A 23,021-nucleotide genomic window follows, 5' to 3' on the forward strand; every position below is an offset into this window, starting at 1 on the left:
CAGAGGAGGGGCGCATGGTGGGCAGAAGTCCTGCACAGGGAGGGGATCCATGCCAGGGGAAGCGGAGGGGCCACCTGCAGACCCGGCTGGGGAGGAGGGGCAGCCACGGCCGAGGGTAACGAGCCCCCGCCCCCGCCCCCGCCCACAGGGAGGGACAGGAGTCTCCAGAGCAGTGGCAGCGCATGTATGGACGCTGCTCAGGCAACGAGGTGTACCACATCCGCATGGGCGACAGCAAGTTCTTCCGCGAGTACGAGGGCAAGAGCTTCACCTACGCGGCCTTCCACGCCCACAAGAAGTAAGGCTGGGCTGCGTCCATAGGGCTGATGCTCCAGGGCTGCTCCGTGCCTTCCCCACCCGCCCGGTCAGGCACAGGGGTGGCCCTGGGGCAGAGCGGCAGAGAGCTCGGGGGCCGGTCATCAGGTCATCCTGCCTGGCGAGGGCAGCCACAGGACTGGGCTCCGGGTCCACATAAAAACCTGCCACGCGGCTCCTCCCTGAGGCTTGTGGGCTGACCCCAGCTCTCTGGTCCCCAACACCTCTGGGACGGGAGGGCTCGGCCAAGGTCCCTGACCCCACATGGTCCCCAACACCTCTGGGACGGGAGGGCTCGGCCAAGGTCCCTGACCCCACATGGTCTCCAGGAGGAAGATGCGGAGCTCCGGTGGGGACTCCGGTGATTTGCAGGAAGGGCAGGCAGGGAGCGGGACAGAGCGGGCGAGCGGCGGTACCTGAAGCTGCCGGTGCCCCCGCCCAGGTATGGCGTGTGCCTCATCGGGCTGAAGCGGGAGGACAACAAGAGCATCCTGCTGAACCCAGGGCCCCGGCACATCCTGGCCGCCTCCGACACCTGCTTCTACATCAACATCACCAAGGAAGAGAACTCAGCCTTCATCTTCAAGCAGGAGGAGAAGCGGAAGAAGAGGGCCTTCCCGGGGCAGGGGCTGCACGAGGGTCCGGCCCGCCTGCCCGTGCACAGCATCATTGCCTCCATGGGTGAGCCAGGGCGGGCACGCGGGACTCCCTGGGCCTGCTCCTTTGGCGAGAGGCCAGGCGGGACAGGGGCAGGTGACCAGGTGGGACGGGAGACCAGGTGGGACGGGAGACCAGGCAGGACAGGGGCAGGTGACCAGGTGGGATGGGAGATCAGGTTTTGGGGGAGACTAGGCAGGACAGGGCAGGACAGGTGCGGGAGACCAGGCAGGACAGGGCAGGAGACCAGGCCAGTGTGGCCTCCAGACCCAGTTCCTCTTGGCCCGTGCCTCCAACCTTGGACAAGTGGAGTCTCTCTGGGCCTGTTTTTGAATCTGTCAAACAGGAGTGTCCCCGCCTTCCTGTAGCCACCTTTGTGGGCATTGCTCACTGTGTCCAAGTGCCTGTCCAAGTGGGGCCGCCCACAGGACCGGTTGGCAGCTCAACCGGAGGCTCCTGGTGGTCCCATCAGCCCGGAGGGTCTGCTTCACGTGTGTCCCTCAAACAGTCGGGGTTTCTGACGTCCAATGGGGCCGGGAGTTGGCAGGATGAGGTGGTGGTGGCCGAGGGCTTTGGCCTCTTCTCGTGCCTTCAGGGATCCTCCCGGGGTGCTGCGTGCCAGACAGGGTCAGGCTGCCTCTGAGCAGGTGCAGGCCCATGGCCCTGAGGGCACCACCCATAGTGGTGTTGCCCCTTCCCTAGCCAGGCCTTCCTGGGGGGACAGTTAGGGAGCAGGGCCAGGCCAGGAAGCCACTCAGGCCACAGACCCACAGCCGGGCAAGCGCATTGCCGCCTCCGTACAGTGGCCCAGGCAGGGGCTGACCCTATGGGGCACCCCGGCACGCCCACCCTGGGGAGTTGTTACACGGTGGCTGCTGGGGCACCAGGTGGTTCAGTGCAGTGGGGCACAGTCTCCAAGACCCAGAGGGCCCTGGGGTTTGGAGACGTGCTGATGCAGAGCCCGCTGCCTGCCAGACCCCGCAGTTTCCTGGCCGCCGTCTACGGCAGCTCACTTGGGGGGCCGGGCCTGGCCGCAGGGCACTGGGGAGGCAGGCTGCTGCTGCCTAGCCACACCTCCACCTTTACCTGCACAGTGGGCACTCTGCCCCCAGGTGGCTTCCAGGAAACCAGGGTGACTCGGGCAACCCTCACTGCACCCCTAGAGGCCCTGGCCATACCTGGAGGTCCACAACACCCACCTGGCAGCCTGGGGGTGGTGCAGGAGTGGCAGAGTCTGCTCCCACAGGCACTGAGTAACCCCGCTGCTCCCCACCCTGCCCTGTCCGCCAGGCAGCCTGACCAGCTGCACGGGCCCCCAAGGCTGAGACCCCGGAGCCCAGGATCAGCCAACTCCCTCCTCCGGCGGCTGGTACTGAGGCCATAGCAGCTGGCCTGGGTGGCACCGATGGGGCACTGGGGCCCCCTGGTCTTCGCTCAACATCATCGCCACCCCAGAGGCTGCTGTCCCCGTCGTATGGAGGGGGAAACTGAGGCATAGAGAGATTGAAGGTCCCAGCTGGAGCACAGGAGCCAGGCCGGGACAGGGTCTCCAGTGCTGACTGTGTTCGCCTGAGCTCTGGGAACTTGCCACCCCTGGAGGGTGGGAGTTGGGCTGCAGCCAAGCACAGGGTTCTCTTCCAGGGACAGTGGCCATGGACCTGCAGGGCACAGAGCACCGGCCCACGCAGAGCGGCGGGGGGGGTGGGGGCAGCAAGCTGGCACTGCCCACAGAGAACGGCTCGGGCAGCCGGCGGCCCAGCATTGCGCCCGTCCTGGAGCTGGCCGACAGCTCGGCCCTGCTGCCCTGCGACCTGCTGAGCGACCAGTCGGAGGATGAGGTGACGCCATCGGACGACGAGGGGCTCTCCGTGGTAGAGTGAGTGCTGCCTTGGAGACAGCTCCCAGTGGGGGGGAGGAGCCACCCGTGAGTGCGGGGGCTGGGTGTCGGAGCATCCTTGGTGGTCCCCCACGCTCTGAATTGCAGCTTCTGGACAGCTCCGTGGAAGTCCTTGTTTAACAAATGGAATCTTCAGGGGGCCCGACACAGATATCAGAGCCACAGCACTCTCGTGTCTAGGGAGCACTTTGAGTGTCACTGAGATGGGGTGTGCTGCGCTACACACTTCTCAGTTGGGGGTGGGGTGCAGAGCTAATTGGGGCGAGGCAGCTCACTGGCGCAGGGGCTGTCAGGCACCAGGCAGTGCCACCCTCAGAGAGGGGCCCGTTTCCATCCACCTCACCAGCCCCACAGTGGCCCGGCCACTCTCTGAATCAGGATGGAGCCGGGCAGCGACCCCAGGCCATCCTCTTCCAAGTGCCCTAGGTCTCCCCCTTAGCACCACAGAGCACAGAGAGGCACAGCCCGCCTGACAGGGGTGGGTGTCCTCTGAGCAGGGTCCCTGTGCGACCCCTGGGCAAGGCAGCGTCCCGGCCTGGAATCCACAGCCCGTCCTGAGCTGTTGTCCTGGCCTAGGTTTGGGGCCAAGTCCTCCTGCTTCAAATGATGAGACAGGAGGCCCCGTTCTGTTCTCAGCAGCTTCCGCCTCTTGGCCTCAGCCAGGACAGACAAGTGCCCCAGCTGCAGGGCCCCAGGCCCGTCCTCAGCGGGGCTGCCTCACTCTGTCCTGGCCTTTGCCTCTGGGGTGGGGTCAACACACTGTAATGACAGCCCAGCTGCTGGGAAACAGCCCTGAACCATTGCGTGTGTGTGTTGGGTGCTGCTGGGGACAGGGTTGTGGCCTGCTGGGGACAACAGCCTGGCTGGAAAAGTATGTGGGTAAGAGCCCAAGGCCAGAGTGCCTGCCCCACCAGCCTGGGGTGCTGGGGACGTCAGGGAGGCATGGCGGGCGGGCAGAGCCCTGTAGGGTTTGCCTGTGGCTGTAAAGCCTCGTCTAGGCTGTGGTGGGAGGAGAAGGACCGCGTAGGGCATGGGGGTGGGTGTGCGAGGGGGGTGTGTTCTGTGTGTGTCTGTGTGTGTGTGGTGTGTGGTGTGTGTCAACGTGTTTGTCACGTGTGTGTGTTGTATGTGTGGTGTGTGGGTGTGTGTGGTATGTGTCCGTGTGTGTGGTGTGTGTGTGAGTGGTGGTGTGTGTGGTATGTGGTGTGTGTCTGTGTGTCTGTGTGTTGTATGTGTGTGGTTATGTGTGTGGTATGTGGTATGTGTCCATGTGTTGTGTGTGTGGTGTGTGTGGTGTCGTGTGTGTGTGCTGTGTGTTGTGTCTGTGTGTGTTGTGTGTCCGTGTGTGGTGCATGTTGTGTCTGTGGTGTGTGTTGTGTCTGTGTGTGGTGCGTGTTGTGTCTGTGTGGTGTGTGTTACATATGTTGTGTGTCTGTGGTGTGTATGTGTGTGGTGTGTGTCTGTGTGTTGTGTGGTGTGTCTGTGTGTTGTGTGTCTGTGTGTGGTACGTGTTGTGTCTGTGTGGTGTGTGTTATGTTGTGCCTGGGTGTGTGGTGTCTGTGTGTGTGGTGCATGTTGTGTGTGTGGTGTATATGTTGTGTGTCCATGTACGTGGTGCACATGTGCATACGTCTGCATGTGTTGTGTGTGAGTCCGGGTGTGTCCATTTCCGTGTGCCTGTATGTGGCCATGTGTTGTGCTGAGGGCTGACCATGGGGGGTCCTGGGCTGACCAGGTGAGGGTTGAGCCCCACCGCCACCCCCTTGCACACCTAGGTGAGGGCAGCAGCAGTGAGGGCCCTACCCACCCTTCGGCCTCCTCCAGTCCCCCAAGGCCCTGATGGGGCTAAGTCCATGCCTCCCCAGCCGTGGCCTTGCAGCTGCTGCTGACCCGTCAGGCAGGCACGGGTCCTTAAGGTTTGGCACCTGCATGGGTGCCCTGGGCACTGCCCTGACGGCCCTGCACGACACATTGGGTCCTGGGTGTCAAGGCTAGGCAGGCCCCATGACACGGTGACCACATGCTCAGCTGGAGGAACCGTTGCTGATGCACAGGTGGTTGACGGAAGAACAGGCCACCTTGGGCCAGCTGTGCTTGACCCCGAGCAACGTGGCTGTGGGTGGAGTGGGTGCTCTCGAGTCCCCCAGCCCCGAGGGGGGCCCCAGAGCAGACCCAGCCACCTCCATGCAGCTGTGCTGAGGGCTCCTGTCTCCTGCCCCAGGTACGTGAAGGGCTACCCTCCCAACTCGCCCTACATCGGCAGCTCCCCAACCCTGTGCCACCTCCTGCCTGTGAAAGCCCCCTTCTGCTGCCTGCGGCTGGACAAGGTAAGGCTGGCGGCTCTGCCGCGCTCTGCACCCCCAGACGCCAGCACCGGGCCGTGCACACCTGCCCTGGTTTCTCTTTGGTCACTTTACATTTCGATATCATTGCAAACTTCTAGCAAAGCTGCACGAATATTACAAGGGAAAGCTGCAGACCCTTCACCCAGATTCAGCCGACGGTCCCTTCCTGTCCGTTTTGGGCTCTCCCTCTCGCAGTTTCTATGTTAGAGGCACGTGTTTTCTGAACCATTTTGTGAACAGGTTGGAGCCACCACACCCCTTTCCCCTAATACATCCACATGCGTTCCCAAAGATCAAGAACCATCTCGTAACTACAGCTCATTAGGACAGGGACCCCAGCCCGGCATGAATGTCTGATCCACAGTCCAAGTTCAGACTGCACCGAGGGCCCCGACGGCCTTCAGTGTCCTGCGTGGCAGTACTTTCCCCGCTGGGAGCCTGTCCCGGCTGCATGGTAGCACTCCTTTCTCGTTACTCCCCCTTAATCTGGAATGTTCCCTGGGGTCTCTTGATCTTAATATTTTTGCCAAGCAGGGACCAGTGACCTGGTGGCTGGTGGGTCTGCGATGTTTCTTGGTGGCGGGACTCTGCCTGCATGTGGGGCCAGCCTTCCCTGGAAACTCAGGGGTCAGTTGTCAGGTCACTGGTGATGTTTACTTGGATCTCGTGGCAAGCTGGGGTCAGTAGGGTTTCCCCACTGTGAAAATGACTGTTTTCCTTCTGGAGTTAGCAGCTTCTCTGTGGGGGACGTGTTGAGATCAGGAAAGCAAACCACTCGACCCAGCGGCTTCAGCATCCCTCAGTGGGTTCTTTTTTTGTTTATTTGTTGTTTGGTGTTTTTGAGATGGGGTCCCACCCTCTCATCCAGGCTGCAGTGCAGTGGTGGGATCACAGCTCACTACAGCCTCCACCTTGCAGACTCAAGGGGTCCTCCCACCTCAGCCTCCCGAGTGGCTGGGACCACAGGCACGCACCACCACACCTGGCTAATTTTATTTATTTATTTATTTTTTTGTAGCGATGGGGTCTCACTGTGTCACCCAGGCTAGTCTCAAAGTCCTGGACTCAAGTGATTCTCCCACCTTGGCCTCCCAAAGTGCTGGGGTTATAGGCGTGAGCCACCATGCCGGCCATGAGTGGATGGTTTCCAGTTCCGGAATCTCTCTCCAGCTGTGTGTTAGGGCTCGGCCACGGAGGGGACCTCCCCCTCCTCGTGTGTGTCCTTCACGGACCACGGGCTCCCAGCATATTCTGTGGGTTGTAATCTGTGGCTGGTCATTGCAGCAGCATCATCCTTGACAGATCGTTATTGATTCTGATGCTCGGACGTCAGTTCGCTGGGTGGGGTGGGGGCCTTCAAGTGGCTTCTGGGTGCTTCTGACACGACCCCCTCACCCCCCTTTGAGCTCATCTGTGCTTTCCAACCGGAGATGTTCCAGCCACATCTTGGCCTTCCCCTGCTCCAGTCTGGAATGAACCACTTCTCCAAGGAACCCTGATTCCTTTTAGTGGAAAATGATGATTGGAAACCAAGACCTGGGCACGTGGCATGCTCACTGCTGCTGGCATCCCTGCTCTGAGAAAATGTGTGCGCACACACATGACATGTATCTATGCCCATGCCTAGATCTCTAGCCACATGCCAAAACCACATGTTCCCATGGACACCGCCCTTTCCACCCCTGACATGACTCTGCTCTGTGCCGCCTGTGGGCACAGCTGTGGCATCTGGTGGTGCCTGTAGCTCCCCCCAGGTGCATGTAGGCCGTGAAAGGGCTGTGGGCCGAGAGGCTGACGGCTGGGTGTTCACGGGGGATGTTTGGTGAGGGGCCTGGGAGGGCTCCAGTGGCCATCAGGAGCCAGCCCTGACTCCGGTATCTGCCCCCAGGGCTGCAAGCACAACAGCTATGAAGACGCCAAGGCGTACGGGTTCAAGAACAAGCTGATCATCGTCTCGGCAGAGACAGCCGGCAACGGGCTGTACAACTTCATCGTGCCGCTGCGGGCCTACTACAGATCCCGCAAGGAGCTGAACCCCATCGTGCTGCTACTGGACAACAAGTGAGGCTCCTGGGGCTCAGCCCACCCCGCCCACCTGGGCCCTCAGACTGCAGCCAACTGGGCCCACCCTTCACCTTTGCAGAGGGCATGGGAACATGGGGCCTCTGGCCTGGTCCTCTCAGCTTTCCTAAAAAATGGGGGCTCTCCTCCCTGCTCCCAAATCCTCCTGCTCCCAGCTCCTCCCCACTCCCACTCCTGCTCCCAGCTCCTCCCCACTCCCCCCAGTTCTCAGCTCCTCCCCACTCCCACTCCTGCTCCCAGCTCCTCTGGCTCCCAGCTCCTCCCCACTCCCAGCTCCTCTGGCTCCCAGCTCCTCCCCACTCCCAGTTCCTCGGGCTCCCAGCTCCTCCCTGCTCCCTGCTCCCCCAGTTCCTAGCTCCACCCCACTCCCAGCTCCTCCTTGCTTCCAGCTACTCCCCACTGCCAGTGTCTCTCCACTTCCAGCTCCTCCCCGCTCCCAGCTCCTCCTTGCACCAGCTCCTCCCCGCACCAGCTCCTCCCCACTCCCAGTTCCTCTGTCTCCCAGCTCCTCCCTGCTCTCAGCTCCTGTGGCTCCCAGCTCCCACTCTGGTCCTCTCTCCCCCTTTCCCCCTCCTCCCTTGTCACTCCTTCTGTCCTGTTTGCCTCCTGCTCCACTCACTCTGAGCCCCAGGATTGGGGGAGGGGGTACATGGCTCTTCCTCATGGGCACCTTTTTGCCCAGGGGACCCTAGGACCCTGACAGCTGAGCCCAGGGTCATCTTGGCTGTGTGACCTCAGCAAGTCCCACCCTCCCAGGCCTTGGTTTCCCCTTGAATAAAATAAAGAATGGCCCACTGGCCTTAAAGTACCCCCCAGGTCCCACATGCTGCAGTTCTGGGGAACCCCTGCCTGGCCCAGCTCTGTGCATGGAAGGTAGGGCCCCACTGGGCCTGGGGAGGGCAGGCCTTGGAACAGGGTGGGCCCCTCCAGGACCGCTGTCCCCACAGGCCCGACCACCACTTCCTGGAAGCCATCTGCTGCTTCCCCATGGTCTACTACATGGAGGGCTCCGTGGACAAGTAAGGCGTGGTCGGCCGAGGCTCGAGGGGGCTCCACACCCACCCCTCCCCTCCTCTTCCAAAGTCTGGGGTGACCCCGACCGCAGCTGGGGTGGGGGGCTGAGGTCCTCTTGCCTTCTGACCAAATCCTGGGGGCCTGCGGGTGGGGAGTGGGCCGCATCCTCAGCCACGGGCTCCCGGTCCCGCCACCAGCCTGGACAGCCTGCTGCAGTGCGGCATCATCTATGCGGACAACCTGGTGGTGGTGGACAAGGAGAGCACCATGAGCGCCGAGGAGGACTACATGGCGGACGCCAAGACCATCGTCAACGTGCAGACCATGTTCCGGTGCGTCCAGTGTCCGGGGCTCGGCTCCAAACCACTCGCAGCCACGCCCACGGGCCCTCGCCCTGAGACCCCCACAGCCACGACCACAAGCCCCTACCCTGAGACCACCACAAGCCCCTACCCTGAGACCCTGCCCTGAGACCCCCACAGCCATGGGACCCCGCCCTGAGACCCCCATAGCGAAAACCATGGGCCCTGCCCTGAGACCCCCTCACAGCCACAGCCATGGGACCCCGCCCTGAGACCCCCTCACAGCCACAGCCTGGGACCCTGCCTGGAGACCCCCCACAGCCACATGATCATGGGCTCCCACCCTGAGACCTCCCGCAACCACCGTGGGCCCCGCCCTGAGCTGCCTGCCTCCCCCAGGCTCTTCCCCAGCCTCAGCATCACCACGGAGCTCACCCACCCTTCCAACATGCGCTTCATGCAGTTCCGTGCCAAGGACAGCTACTCTCTGGCTCTTTCCAAACTAGAAAAGGTGAGCAGCCCTGCCCCATGCCAGCTGCCACCCCAGGAGCCCAGAAAGAGTGGGAGAAAGGCGCTCAGGGGAAAGGGGGCCAGTGCCATGGTAGGTGGGGCTCCTGCCGAGGAGCTCAGGAGAAGGGGGGGGTGCCCAGCATGGACAGGGTGCCCTTGATGGTGGAGCCAGGAGACGGAGGCAGGCATTTCCCTGACCGCCTGTGGGGCACTGGGAATGTGGCCCGTAGCAGCCCTCCAGGGACCAGGCCTAGCCGTGTCTGGAGGCCAAGGCCATCTGTCCTGGCATGGTCAGTTGGTCAGAACCCCCGTGGGGAGCCCTCAGATCGGTGGTTCCACATAGGTTGGCCAGTAGCTCTTAGTACAAATAACACACAACTGCGCCGTTCCAGACGCCTCTGCTGCCCCGGCCACTACGCCCGACCTTGAAACAGGTTCACTGTAACCACTGCCTCCTTGTATTGACAAGGGACCGAGGGCCTGAGAGGGAAGGGGCCTGCCCCGGCTCGCACAGTGGAGCAAGTGGCAGAGCTGGAATTGGCTTTCTGCCCCTGGAGCTCCATGAAGGGCACCACCCAGGGTCAGGTGTGGAACCCAGGGACACAGGCACCCAGGGCTGCGGAGGGCACGGCCACTGTTGCTGTTGCCTTGATGTTTGGCTGACCCCACCCCCACCCCATTCCCCACCTGCTCAGGCTGGGACAGCACCACCTTGTCCACACGGGGGCCAGTGCCCAGGCAGCCCTAGGCTGAGACCAGGGAGCGGGCACCTTGGTCAGGAGCAGCGATGCTGTCTGTTCCACACGAACCCCAAGCTCACTGGTCTGGGCTGAAGTCCTCATCAGCGAGCTGCTGGGGCCTGCGTGGCTGCAGGAGTGTGACACTGTGGAGGACCTACTGAGCCAGGCCCAGCCTGACCACCAGCACCCGGCAGAGTACACACACGGGCACTCCCTGCGACACGGACATGCCTTTGTCCCACCTGCACCGGATGGAGAGTGAAAGTGTGTTCCGGCCAGCCACGGACCGAGAGCCCACAGGGATCTTGGAGTCAGTTCTGCCCCAGAGAAGCGAGAGGAGGCCGAGCTGGGCAGCCGCCAGGTCCACAGGGGCTCCTGCTTCGGAGATGCCAAGGGGCTCCTGCTTCGGAGATGCCAGCCTGAGGTGGAGGGGGATGCTCGGCAGCCGGTCTCAGCACCGGAGAGGGCTCTGTCTACACTGCCCACCGCCCAAGCCCACCCTGGAGCCAGCACCACCCGGCGTCGGGAGCTCCTGGCCCCAGTCCCCGGCTCAGCCAGCAGAGGGGTGTGCTCCACAGCTCGAACCGCGGAAGGGGAGCAAGTTGGCAGGATTCTGTGTTCAGGTGCCGGGCCGCTCCCCAGGGCTGGGAGGACTCTCCGGATCTGGAGGACCGAGTCTGACCCAGTGGGGACAGGGATGCTGCCGTGGAGTCGGGGTCGAGGCAGTCATCCTGGCGCGGCTCCTCCGGCCTCAGCCTTGCACCTCTCGGTCCCACAAGGTGGCTTGAAGGTTGGGTCAGCAAGCCCGCGGCCAACACGCTCCTGCCCGCCTTCCCGCCAGGCAGCCATCGCCAATCACCCACGCTCCGCCCTACCATGGGGCCCAGCTCCTTCCCCAGCTTCGCCTCCACTGGGGCTCTGTGCTGCCAGGGCGGGTGCGGCCAGCTGTCCATCTCAGGGCAGTGAACAGTCCTGGGCTCCAGCTCCAGTCACGTGGTTCCGCGGCAATTGTGTGATGGGGGCCAAGGAGAAGTCAGGACGTCAGCAAAGCCTCTGGAAGCAGCCGTGAGCTCCTCTGGGCTGACATGGTGCTGGGGTCCATGTGGGACAGATGCCCTGGGCAGGGCCAGGCATATACAGAGACATGGGGCTGAGGGAGGAGAGGGCACCGTGGACCATCTGACCCATCGCCCTCTGCAGAGGCTGGGATCCGCCTCCCTGGCATGCAAGGAGCCTGTAGAAGGCACCAGGGGCTGCATCTTCTCCAGCTTGGGTGGCCTTGGCCCCAGATCCCCCGTGGGTCTCTCTGACAGACGGGCCAGCATACAGTGACCTGCTTCCAACAGGGACACCTGTGGCAGCTTCAAACCCTTATTTAAAAGACATTAATGCCAATTTATTATTATAAAAATGTACATGTTTATTATGTATTTTACTTCAAAGAATACTGAAAGTAAAGAAAAAAAGATTGAAGAAAAGTTGCCCCAAATCCCTGCAGCCAACATCTTCTACATCCAGGCACAGTGGAAGGATAAAGACAGGATTCCAGGCACGACTCCGGAAGGAAAAAGGGAGGAGGTGGAGATGGCATACACGACCGTCAGTGAGACGCTCTGCCAGGTGCGGCGGCTCATGCCTGTAATCCCAGCGCTTTTAGAGGCTGAAGCAGGAGGATCGCTTGAGGCCAGAAGTTCGAGACCAGCCCAGGCAACATAGCAAGTCCCTACCTATACAAAAAATTTAATGGTTGGGTGCGGTGGCTCATGCCTGTAATCTCAGCACTTTGGGAGGCCAAGGCAGACAGATCACTTGAGGTCAGGAGTTCGAGACCAGGCTGGCCAACATGGAGAAACCTTGTCTCTACTAAAGACACAAAAATTAGCCGGGCGTGGTGGGGGCACCTGTAATCCCAGCTACTCGGGAGGCTAGGGCAGGAGAATTGCTTGAACCCGGGAGGCAGAGGTTGCAGTGAGCTGAGATTGTGCCACTGCACTCCAGCCTGGGTGACAGAACGAGACCCTGTCTCAAAAAACAAAGCAAAAAAATGAAACTATTATTAAGGACACTGCTGGTGGGCTGACTCCGGAAAGCTCTCAGAGCCCCAGTGTGAGAGAGGAGTCTCTCCCCTGCCGGCCCCCCCCCCCCCCCGGCCCCCCCCCCCCCCCCCCGGCCGCCCCCCCTCCCTCCCCGGCCGCCCCCCCTCCCTCCCCGGCCGCCCCACCTCCCTCCCCTGCCGCCCCACCTCCCCTGGTCTCCAGCACCCAGGACTCCTCCGCCACTTCATTGCTTTCACACGGTCAGCCTGTGTGATCTCTCCTTCTCACCAGGAGCCTTCCTTCAGGCTGGCTCTGCCCGTCCCGGGGCTGCACGGTGCCTGTCCTGCTCCCTCTGACCAGGGGTCTGGTTCTCAGGAAGGGCTCATCCGCCCCTGTGTGCTCCTGTCTTCGCTGTCACTTGTGAATGGGACCGGCTCAGCCCCTGCTGAAGCCCTCCTGTCCCTCCAGGGCCGTCATCTGCAGGGCCTTCAGCAGAACAAAGAAGTTTCTTGTCCAGAAAGCAGGAGGAAATCTCTGGAAGGTCCTGAAACGTCCAGCTTTTTCTTTCCTTCCACGTCTCTCTCTGGCCCTGTCGTGGTTCTTGTTTCCTGTTTAGCGTTGTTCTGAGTAAAGGAAAATTAAAATTGCAAGTTGTTCAGGAATTTCACATTCGTCTCCATGAAGTGCAGCTGGAATTCTGGATGCAAATCACCGTGATTGCAAACTCACATGCCCATCGCAGCGCATCGCACCTGGTTCTTGCCCCAAGCGCGGGAACGCTGCACGAAACTCATTCCACTGTTTCTCACGCCCCGGCCTTCCCGCACAAGACTAACTCCGCTGTTTCCCACGCCCCGGCCTTCCCGCCAGCCACTGATGAGTACGGGCGGACCCAGAGGAAACGGAGGAAAGAGGGCTTCTGCCTGCTTGTCCGGTTGCTGTCATGTCTTTTACCTGTGAATCGAGTTCTGGTTCCAGGGGGAAGCGTGGCCTCTGTGGGCACACACGCCTGCCTGTGCACACTTGCTTGGAGGCCGAGCTCCGGGGTTGGGGCCTTCCGCTGAAGAATGGCCAGAGAGTTGGCCACGGCCGAGTCCGGAGCCCGTGGATGTACCGCCTCACGTGGCAAAAGGACCTCTGCAGATGGGATTAAACATGGGCCTTGAGATGGGAGATTCCCCTGGAGCATCCGGCAGGTTCACGCCATCAGGGTCGTCCTAGGGAGAGGCCGGAGGTCCCTGTCCGGTGGGAAGAAGCTGCACCGCCAGCTCAGAAGAGGGAAGAGGGAGCCTCGAGCCAAGGCAGGCGGCCTCCAGGAGCTGGAAAAGGCAAGAGAAGGAGCCCCCCAGGCCTCCAGAGGGAGCAGGGCCCTGCCCAGGCCTGGATCCAGCCTGAGACACTTCAAACTCCGACTTCAGAACTAGGAGAGAGGAGACGGGTGTCGTTTTAGCTGCTAAGTTTGCGGTCGTTTGTCACGGGAGTCCCAGGAAACTCGGTCCATCGCGAGCCTGGAGCACGGGGACAGGGAGGCCAAGGACAGCAGGCAGCCGGATGCTCGCTCCTCCTCAGCCCAGGCCCCACACGCCCTCCGACACCACTTACAAAACACCGGGACAGGAGAGGACTATCGGGAAGATTTGGGATTTCGGGATGGCAAGAGCAGGGCGCTTGACCAAGCGCAGTGCCCATGGCAGCCGCCGGGAGTCCACCTTCTCATCAGAGCCCCACATCACTCCTCCCGGGCTCTGGTCCTGAGTGTGTCTGGGAAGATACAGCTGGTTCAGGCCTGCTGGTGTGTGCACACATGCCGACATACACCGTGTACACATGTGCACACACACCATGCACAAATGTGTACACAGGTACCATACACACACATGCACGGTGCACACACACTGCCCTCGCCCCCGTGGCTGCCGTGCCACTGGAGGGACCTCAGCACCAGCCCATCTGAGGCCCCTCCTTTCCCACAGAGGGAGCGAGAGAACGGCTCCAACCTGGCCTTCATGTTCCGCCTGCCGTTTGCCGCCGGCCGCGTCTTCAGCATCAGCATGTTGGACACGCTGCTCTACCAGGTCAGCTGGGAAGCGGCGGCAGGAGGGCGGTGTCTGGGTGGGACCCCCGTCATGCCCTCGGCTCTGCAGCCTGGTCCCTGTTCTGAGTGACAGGCCTCCTCTGAACAACCTTCCCTGGATTCCAAGGAGACCTCTGGGCCCTTTTTGACCTATGGGTGCCTGGCAAGGGAGTCTTCTTAGAAAAGGCCTCCCAGAACTCTGCCTGTGGGTCATGTGGTGCTTGGGGACCTGGTGGCTCTGTGTGTGTGTGTGTGAGGGGCAATGAGCCCGTGGCCGGTGGAGTGTGGACCTGTGTCCCACGCCCGTGCCCACGCGCCTCACTGTGGCCCTCCCTCCCTCCCTCCCTCCCTCCCTCCCTCCCTCCCTGGCCAGTCCTTCGTGAAGGACTACATGATCACCATCACCCGGCTGCTGCTGGGCCTGGACACCACGCCGGGCTCGGGGTACCTCTGTGCCGTAAGTGCCTCCGGCTAGGCCGGGCTGGGGGCGTGCTGGGCTGTCCCAAGCGGGTGGATGGGCACCCGCCCCTGATTCACGGCGGCTGGGAGGCTCTGGGTGCCGCTACCTGCCCCGGCTGACTCAGGGCTCCCGCCCTGCAGATGAAAATCACCGAGGGTGACCTGTGGATCCGCACGTACGGTCGCCTCTTCCAGAAGCTCTGCTCCTCCAGCGCAGAGATCCCCATCGGCATCTACCGGACAGAGAGCCACGTCTTCTCCACCTCGGAGGTTCTGGGGTAGCCCCTGTCCTGTGCGACCCATGCCAACCCCACCTTCTGGGGGCTGGGACCGTGGCAGCCCCCCTGTCCTGTGCGGCCCACGCCATCCCCACCTAATGGGGGCTGGAACCGTGGCAGCCCCCCGTCCTGTGCGGCCCACGCCATCCCCACCTAATGGGGGCTGGGACCGTGGCAGCCCCCCTGTCCTGTACGGCCCACGCCATCCCCACCTTCTCGGGGCTGGGACCGTGGCAGCCCTGCTGTCCTGTGCGACCCACACCATCCCCACCTTCTTGGGGCTGGGACCATGGCAGCCCCTGTGCTGTGTGACTCATGCCATCCCCACCTTCAGTGTCGGGGATCTGGGTTAGATCAGCTTTGCCGCTGCTGGCAGCTCTTTCCATCTGGTCCGTGTGCCCACATGCAGTGCTTCCAGCTGGAGCAGCCATGACCCCTATCAGGGACAGAGAGGCTCAGGGGAGGTGTGAGGAAGAATACGGGCAGCCCCTGTGCTGCAGTCCACACAGCAGCAGGCACCATGCCCGCCAGCCCTGAGATGTTCTGTGCAGACCTCAGGCTGAGGCGGCGTGGGGGGCAGGGGTGCGCCCACAGGTCCCAGACTGCACCTGTTTCCTTTGCAGCCCCACGACCTCAGAGCCCAGGTAAGCAACCCCTCCGCGCCCACGCAGCTTCTGCCGAGCACCAGAACACCGCAGCTTCACGCGGAGAAGCCTGCCAGGCCCTACCCACCTACCCACCTACCCACCCACGGGGCCCTGGGAAAGCCGAGGCGGGAGCAGGTCCCGTGGATGTGTCAGCCCCAGCACGGCTCAGAGAAGGCTCTTAACAGTCACTCCCTCCGGCACTGGGGTGGGGAAGGTGGGGAAACTGAGGCCTGGGGGGAGTAGCCTGTGAATTTGGACACCAGGTACACCCCCACCCCTCCCAGGCCCCACCAAGGCAGGCAGCCCCCATGCCCATCTGGCCTGACCATCCAGCCCCCAGTCTCCCAGGCCTTTCTGAAGGTGCCACCCAGGTGGGGAGCCCTGCCTCTTCCCAGCACCCCACGCCCCACAGGCCCTGGCACCCCACATTCCCTCGGTTCGGGGCCTCCGAAGGGTGTGTTTGCAAGAGGGATCAGGGCTCATCTGCAGATGGAGAAATTGACACACACAGGGGGTGATCCCTCAGGGCAAGGCCAGGATGTGCTGGGTCTAGATGGGTCCCAGGCCAGATCCACAGAAATAAGGGCTCAGAGAGGTGAAGGGAGCTGCCCTCAGCAGCCTGGCAAATCCCTTGACCAGACCCAGGCAGGGTGGGTGGCCCGGCGGTCTGTGCTCAGGAGGAAACCTTGGACCAGGCGCGTTCTTTCCAGAGGAGGAAGGCACGTGCACCCTGGGCTCTGTCCTCGTCCTCTTCCCTGACACCCCCAGCTGCTCCCACGCAGGCCCCAAGCCCCAGAGCCCACACCTCTTCCTAAGCCCCTGCCCCAAAGCCCGCACCCCTCCCAGCAGCCTCACCCCTCCCCGCCCTGCCCAGTCCCAGATCTCGGTGAACATGGAGGACTGTGAGGACACGCGGGAAGCGAAGGGGCCCTGGGGCTCCCGCGCTGGCACCGGAGGCAGCTCCCAGAGCCGCCACACGGGCGGCAGTGACCCCGCAGAGCACCCGCTGCTGCGACACAAGAGCCTGCAGTGGGCCCGGAGGCTGAGCCGCAAGGGGCCCAAGCAGGCGGGCCGGGCGGCGGCCACGGAGTGGATCAGCCAGCAGCGCCTCAGCCTGTACCGGCGCTCTGAGCGCCAGGAGCTCTCCGAGCTGGTGAAGAACCGCATGAAGCACCTGGGGCTGCCCACCACCGGCTACGGTAAGGGCGCCCGGCGCGGGTGGGGGCCGGACGGACGGACGGACTGGGCCAGGGTCGGGCCACAGCCAGGAACAGTCGCCCACGGCATCCCGGGGCCCGGGCCGTCGTCCTGTCTGTCATCTGTCTGTCTGTCAGCTTTTCTGGCCACGCTCTGCCTGCCTCTGCTGTGGGGCCAGCTGTGGGCACCACCACCATGGCCCAGCAGAGGCCCCGTGCAGAGGAGGGAAGTGGCCATGGCCCACCCTGGTGCTGAGCCCCGTAGGGAGGCACTCGCTCCCACTGCCTTGGGGCCTCAGTTTCCCTCTCTGCCAAATTAGAGACAGGAGCTGGCTGAGCCATTTGGCCAGGGGAGGCAGCTGTAGGGTGGAGAGAGCCAGGCTGGGCTCCCCGAGTCAAGGGTGTCAGCTAGAGATGGGCCAGCCGGCTGCAGCCAGTCCTGCTGGATGGCAGATACCCAGGGCCCGAGTTCTCGCAGAGGACAAGACTGTGGTGGGGACCCCCTCCTGGAGCCCCTGGCCCTCCCAGCAGCCAGGGTGGGGGGGAGACTTTGTCTTTGGGGGGACGGCTGGGGGAACGGTCCATGCCAGGACACGCCTCTGTCCACCATGGGCCTGTTGCCACTCCCACGGCACAGCCCCTCCTGCCGCTTCAGGGAGCCTGGCGTCCGTCTTCAGCAACAGATCCGCGCAGCCCCCCTCTCTGTGCCTTGTGGTGGGAAGTGTGCTTGGGCTTCGGGGCCCTCCATGCCCTGCCTGTCGTGGAGAGAAGCTCATCCCCTCCCTCACTCTAGAGACGCTACCTCCATTGATGAGGCCATGGGCCCCAGCTCCCCAGCACCGGGCCACTGCCCAGTGACGTCCACCCCTGGGCCGGGTCAAGGCTCCACCTTCCCTTTGTTCCATCTCGGGGACTTGCCCGATGCTCAGGGCTGCCTCTGTCTCGTCGAAGTGCCTGGTCTCCCAATCCTGCTTCCTGCGTCTGTCACCTGGGTCGGGGTCTTGAGTCCCCTGAGCAGAGAGAGTCAGGAGCTCAGGGCTGGCCCAGGAGCTGCTCACGGGTCACTGGGCTGGGCTGGCTCTGCGGGCCCGAAGGAGACTCAGAGGCCAGGGTTTGGGGAACAGGTGGCCCGTGAAGACCTTTCCCGGCCCCAGCCCTGTGGGCGCTGTGGAGGGCGTCCCCCTGTCCCCACCTCGAAGCTTCCCTCTGTCCCCACACAGTGTCCCTGTCCCGGGAGGGACTTCATGCCATTTCAGGTGAGGCTTATGAGGCTGAGGGGGGGTGCCCAGCATTCATGTTCGTGGCCCCCTGTGACTGTTGGCAGAGGATGATCCAGCCCGGTCTGGCCACCCCCAGAGCTGATGCCTGCCTCTGCGACCGCTGCCTGCCCCCAGAGCTTGGCAAGGAAGGAGCAACTGCCTTTCTGGTGACCAACTCGCTTCTGGTGGCCGGCGCTGGCTGCAGGTCCTGGGGTGGCCGGCCTTCCGTGCAGCTGCCCCCGCACCCACCCGCTGTGCCGGCCGCCCGCACCTCGCTTGCTGACATTCTCTCTCTCTCTGTTTCTGTCTGTGCCTCTTTCTGTGTGTTCTGTAGAGGACATAGCAAATTTAACAGCCAGTGACGTCATGAATCGGGTAAACCTGGGATATTTGCAAGGTAATTCTGCTCTGGCGGGTGCCGACCGCTGCACCACGGGGCTCGCCAACCCTTCGCCGCCGGCAGCCTGGCCGCGCCGTCCCGGCCAGGCAGGTGGACAGGAGCTGTGAGGGCACATCCCAGGTGTCAGCCCAGGCGGCCCTGTTGGGCAAGGCCTCACATGCCGACAGAGCGTCCCCTGGCTGGGCGTTGAGGACGGGCCTGAGGTTGAGGTCCGGGGCTTGTGCTGGTCAAGGTGCCGTTGGCTGCCAGGCAGAGTGGCGACTGCCCAGCTCTCGGGCTCACCCTGGTGCTGCTTCTCCTGCTTTGCTGTTTACGACGAGCCCTGATGGGACCGGTGGGCCACCCTGGCCTGCAGCCAGCCCCACGAGCGGTCCGAGGACCCTGAGCTCCTCTTCTCTCAGGAAGCACCCGTTGGTCCCGAGCCAGGGCCCCGGGAGGAGCTCGGTGAAGCCTGGGCTGGATGCAGGGGTGGGGACGCTGAGCCACAGGAGTGGGCAGGCTTTGTGGCTGCCCAGGCCAGGTGGATGGTGACCTTCGTCCCCCAGCTGGGGCTCCACGAGGGGATCCTTCCTGCGCGGCTTGGGCAGAGCCGCTCCACACCCTGTTCTGTTTGGGGTGCTCAGGAGCCGCCCAGCACCCTGTTTCCTCCAAGAACACGCTGCTCCCGTCAGTGCTCAGAGCAGAGTCTGGGCCGGGGCGCTCCCGGGGGTCCTGGCAGCCTCAGGGGAGCTCAGAACCTGCCCCCACTGCCACACCTCCCTACAGGGTAACCCAGGAGCTTGAAGGGCCTCTTGAGCCGGGACGGGTGTTAGCTCGGAAGGGACCTGTTTGCCAGGATGGCCTTGCAGCCGGAGGCAGGGCCAGGCCTGGGGCAGCCACGGAAGTAAAGCTCCAGCCTCTCCCGGCTCTGTGCTTTTCCCTACAATGGTGCTCATGGAAGACCCTCGCTCTGCCGGGCACTGTGGCGCTCGGACCTGCAGCTAGTGGCCTTCATGAGTGGGACGCCTGCGTCGCCCGCTCCCCTCACCCCCCACCGCTTCCTACGGCTCCCGCTGCGGCGGCTCCCACTGCGGCTCCAGGGCAGGCGCGGCCACAGCGGGCTTGGGGGGCAAGGACTCACAGGACTCACACAGCAGGCATTTCCTGGGCTCAGCCTACATGCCCGGGAGGGTGACGGTGCCGGGGTTCTAGGGCTGGGGAGCTGCACCCCCATGTTTGGATTCAAGCGGAGCCTAGGCCAGGACGCAGAACAGGAAGAGTCCCGCCCTTTGCGGGGAGGGTGGGCAGCATCCTGGGGCCCCTCCAACATGGAGCCCCCATCCCACACACACAGCGGGAGGAGCCACCCCAGCCCCGATACTCACACAAACCCCCTCTTCATGCCTTCCTCACGGCTGCCCTGGAGGGAGGCACTAGTTATCCCCAGTTTATAGAGAAGGAAACAGGCTCGGGTGGCGGTAGCTCTGGCCCGGCGTGGGGGATTCGGGCAGGAGTGACCGCGGATGCCAAGGGCCAGGGGGTCTAGAAGCCTCTGGGGCCTGCAGGGTTAGGAAGCAGGTTGGGGGTGGGAGGTGGGCAGAGCTACCACTGAGGCCTGGAGTGAAGGTCGGAGGGTCTGGGTGGAGGAGTCAGGTAGCCCTGGGGACAAGGGGCGAAGTGGTCCTGCCCCAAGACATTCACCAGAAGAGCTAAAGCCAGCCCCTGCCCCACCCCAGGCCCTCAGGCACACCTGCTGCCAGGCTTCACCAAGCACCGTGGACACGCGAAGCTAGTCCTCTGTGCCCATCCTGGGCAGCCAGGACCAGTGCCACATGACTGACCACAACCCAGGCCCTGGCACTGCAGCTGGGGCCTGGCGTCCCCACCCGCCCCCCAGCCCAGCCCGGCTCAGCCCAGTGAGCGCTCACTTCGGAAGCGTGTGGTCCGGGCACCCCAGGGGTAGAAGCTGGGGCCTGGGGGCCAGTCCGTGCCTGCCAGAGTGAAACAAGCTGGTGGCCCCTTGTTCTTGGTGTCCCACTGGGTGCTCGTCACAAAGCCAGTCAGGCAGGGGGTCAGGGTCCCAAGAACCTACTAGAGCCGCCTGCACCACCCGCTCCCTGTGCCACCTGTCACACGGCCACCCCAGAGGCGTGTGTGGGCACGAGGGCAGGGAGGGTGTGCCTCCCTGCACAGCCTCAGCATGAGGCCCCTGGGCCTTCCCCAAAGGCCTGGGAAAGACCCCACCATGGGTTTTTGGAAAAGAGCAAAACAGCTGTGAGGGGCAGTGCCAGGCTGTCCCATCCTGCAGGCGTGGACACAGGAGCTGGCACCAAATGACCTGCCGCTGTGTGCGAAAGGCCTGAGGCAGAGCTGATCTCCTGGCCAGAGCTGCCCAGGTCACCCCCCCCAAGTCCTAGCCTGTGCCCCCACCTCCCTGGCAGCAGCTGTGCTCACACTGTGGGAACTCGAAAGGCCCCACTGCAGAGGGACCAGCAGGGCCCCCACCTGGCTGGCCAGCAGCCTCCCCGACTTTTCCCTTCTCAGGGGCCATGGCAGGGCTGTCCCAAGGGGAGAGGATGGGCAGAGAGGAGGGAACGGCAGCAGCCAGGGTGGAGGCTCCCTGGGGTTCCCCTGTCCTGGGTCACCTTTGTTCTCTGTCCTTGGAGTCCTGGAACAGGAATCCAGGAGGTTCCCTTAGACACCATCGGATGGACAAACTGAGGCCACAGACCCTTCCTTCCCAACCAGCGAACCCAGGGCCACTGCTGGAACGGTGGCCTCTCCCTCCCTGTGCTTGGCAGGGCTACCCTGCCGGCCCCGCGGAGACTGTGAGATGATGGGGGGTGTTTCTCCAGGACCGTTCTCACCCCATGGGACACATCCCCATGCCCACCTCATGAGCTGGACGCCAGGCTGTCTCCCGTGAGGGGCAGAGGCCATGTTCTCAGAGGGATGAGCTGGGGGGTGGGGGTGCCCTGGGCTGATGCCACTCAGGACTTCAGTCTGAAGCAAAGGGCTGAGCACAGTGAGTGGGAGTGGCCTGCCCAGACCCGGGGACAGCGGCAGCTGCAGGGCCCTGCGGGAGGGACGGGGCTGAGCAGCCTCTGGAGGCAGGGGTGGGTGTGTGTGGATGTGGAGGACGGCATGCAGGTGTGTATATGAGTGAGTGTGCAGGGGTCTGTGGATAGCATAGGTATGGGTGGCTGTGAAGATCTGTGCAGACAGACACAAATGTATGTGGGATACAGAGGTGAATCTGCAGGTGTGTAGGCGTGTGGGTGTGTGCACAGTTGTGTGCAGGTGTAGATGAAGGTGTGCATGCATGTGAGGTGAACAGACACGTCCTGGTGTGTGCAGGCTGAAGTATGTGGCAGGTGTGTGCTGGTGTGTGCAGGCGGACTTGCGTGTGCTGGTGTATACAGGTGTGCTCAGTGCCTCTGCTCAGGGCCACCCCTTTGCTGCGATGCCACCTGGCACCAGAGGTGGGTGCGGGTCGGAGCTGGCTCCCAGCTGCCCCCTGCCCACTGTGGGGATGGGCCAGGGACAGGTGTCGGTCAGGGATGGACCCTGGCTGGGCTCACCAGGATGAGGTGCTGGAGCAGACTGGTCAGGAAGGTCGGAAAGACTCAGCTCATCCCGGAGCCCCCCCCCCCCGCCCACCTCCGGGCCCCCCGCAGAGCTGGGAGGGGCAGGGCTTGGGAGTGACGTCTGCCTGGCTGTGTCCTTTGCAGACGAGATGAACGACCACCAGAACACACTCTCCTACGTCCTCATCAACCCTCCGCCCGACACGAGGCTGGAGCCCAGCGACATCGTGTGAGTAGCACCTGGGGGCTGTGTGGAGACCCCCTGAGCACCAGGTGGGCACTGGGGAGACGAGGCCACAGGCACCACAGTGGGGCCGCTCACCAGAGGGCTAGGCAGGGGCTGCCTGGCCCACGTCCACTCCAGGGTCCTCTGTGCCCTCCCGCAGCTATCTCATCCGCTCCGACCCCCTGGCTCACGTGGCCAGCAGCTCCCAGAGCCGGAAGAGCAGCTGCAGCCACAAGCTGTCGTCCTGCAACCCCGAGACTCGCGACGAGACACAGCTCTGAACCAGCCCTGCACAGAGCTCGGGCCGCCAAGCCCAGGGTCCTCAGGAAGGACGCGGAGGAGCGTGTGAGGTCACGGTGGTACTAGCGTGACCCTGGGGATGCCACACTCTGCTCACCGTGGCTCCTGGGACTCCACCCTGGAAAGGAGCCCGTCGTGTAGGGGGGAGGGCCAGCTCGCCCCTGGGCACCTGCAGGCTAGTAAGGAGAGTTTTTTAACCTATTTTTTACACATCGATGCAGTCCACTTTTCTTTACACAGATGTACCGCAACTCGTGACCAGGGCTGGCTGGGAGGGCAACGCAGGGAGCGGACGCCCTGCAGGGCCGAGCCCAGGCTGTGCTGGAGGGTGGGGCTGGGGTGCATGGGGAGGGGAACAGAACCCAGGAGCCCCACGTGGGCCACACCCAACTCAGAGCTGGCCTGAGCTTTCACGGCCAAGCGGCCTCGCTTCCTTCCAGCCAAGGGCTGGGGGCCAGGGCTGCTGTTCTGCACTCTGTGGGGCGGGTGAGGGGGACCCTGAGCTGTTTGCTGTCCTGAGCCCTTTCTGGAAGTTAGAAGCAGCAAAGGGTCCGGGGAAGCCAGGCACGTGAGAGGGGTGCGTCCCCAGGTCCCTCAGAGGGCCCTGTTGCCGAGGACCTTTCTGAAGGAAGCAGAAGATGCCGTTTCCTCTACTTCACACTGAACTTTCCCAGCCACTGCGTCTGGGGGGTGTTGGGGGGGAAGATGGTGCATTTCC

The 23,021-nt window shown here is 63.3% G+C and overlaps 1 protein-coding gene across 6 annotated transcripts in view; it reads left to right on the forward strand.

Moving 5' to 3' along the window:
* KCNT1 (potassium sodium-activated channel subfamily T member 1) overlaps positions 1 to 22,781 on the forward strand; it is a 94,140-nt gene extending 71,359 nt beyond the window's left edge. For 4 of the 6 annotated variants that reach the window (XM_032165615.2, XM_058444912.1, XM_032165616.2 and 1 more), the window contains 16 exons: positions 149 to 298; positions 758 to 996; positions 2,614 to 2,848; positions 5,091 to 5,196; positions 7,103 to 7,275; positions 8,244 to 8,315; positions 8,508 to 8,642; positions 9,012 to 9,123; positions 13,872 to 13,973; positions 14,346 to 14,429; positions 14,573 to 14,701; positions 15,333 to 15,353; positions 16,231 to 16,555; positions 18,146 to 18,208; positions 21,922 to 22,006; positions 22,164 to 22,781. In XM_032165615.2, coding sequence (XP_032021506.1) covers positions 149 to 298; positions 758 to 996; positions 2,614 to 2,848; positions 5,091 to 5,196; positions 7,103 to 7,275; positions 8,244 to 8,315; positions 8,508 to 8,642; positions 9,012 to 9,123; positions 13,872 to 13,973; positions 14,346 to 14,429; positions 14,573 to 14,701; positions 15,333 to 15,353; positions 16,231 to 16,555; positions 18,146 to 18,208; positions 21,922 to 22,006; positions 22,164 to 22,284 — 2,152 coding nt within the window. In that variant the 3' untranslated portion in view covers positions 22,285 to 22,781. The remainder of the gene's footprint in view (positions 1 to 148; positions 299 to 757; positions 997 to 2,613; positions 2,849 to 5,090; positions 5,197 to 7,102; positions 7,276 to 8,243; positions 8,316 to 8,507; positions 8,643 to 9,011; positions 9,124 to 13,871; positions 13,974 to 14,345; positions 14,430 to 14,572; positions 14,702 to 15,332; positions 15,354 to 16,230; positions 16,556 to 18,145; positions 18,209 to 21,921; positions 22,007 to 22,163) is intronic. The other 2 variants (XM_058444913.1, XM_032165617.2) reach the window with 1 other exon arrangement.
* The last annotated feature ends 240 nt before the right edge of the window (positions 22,782 to 23,021 follow it).

The sequence above is a fragment of the Hylobates moloch genome, unplaced genomic scaffold (assembly GCF_009828535.3).
Source record: "Hylobates moloch isolate HMO894 unplaced genomic scaffold, HMol_V3 SCAFFOLD_10, whole genome shotgun sequence".
Lineage (NCBI taxonomy): Eukaryota > Metazoa > Chordata > Mammalia > Primates > Hylobatidae > Hylobates > Hylobates moloch.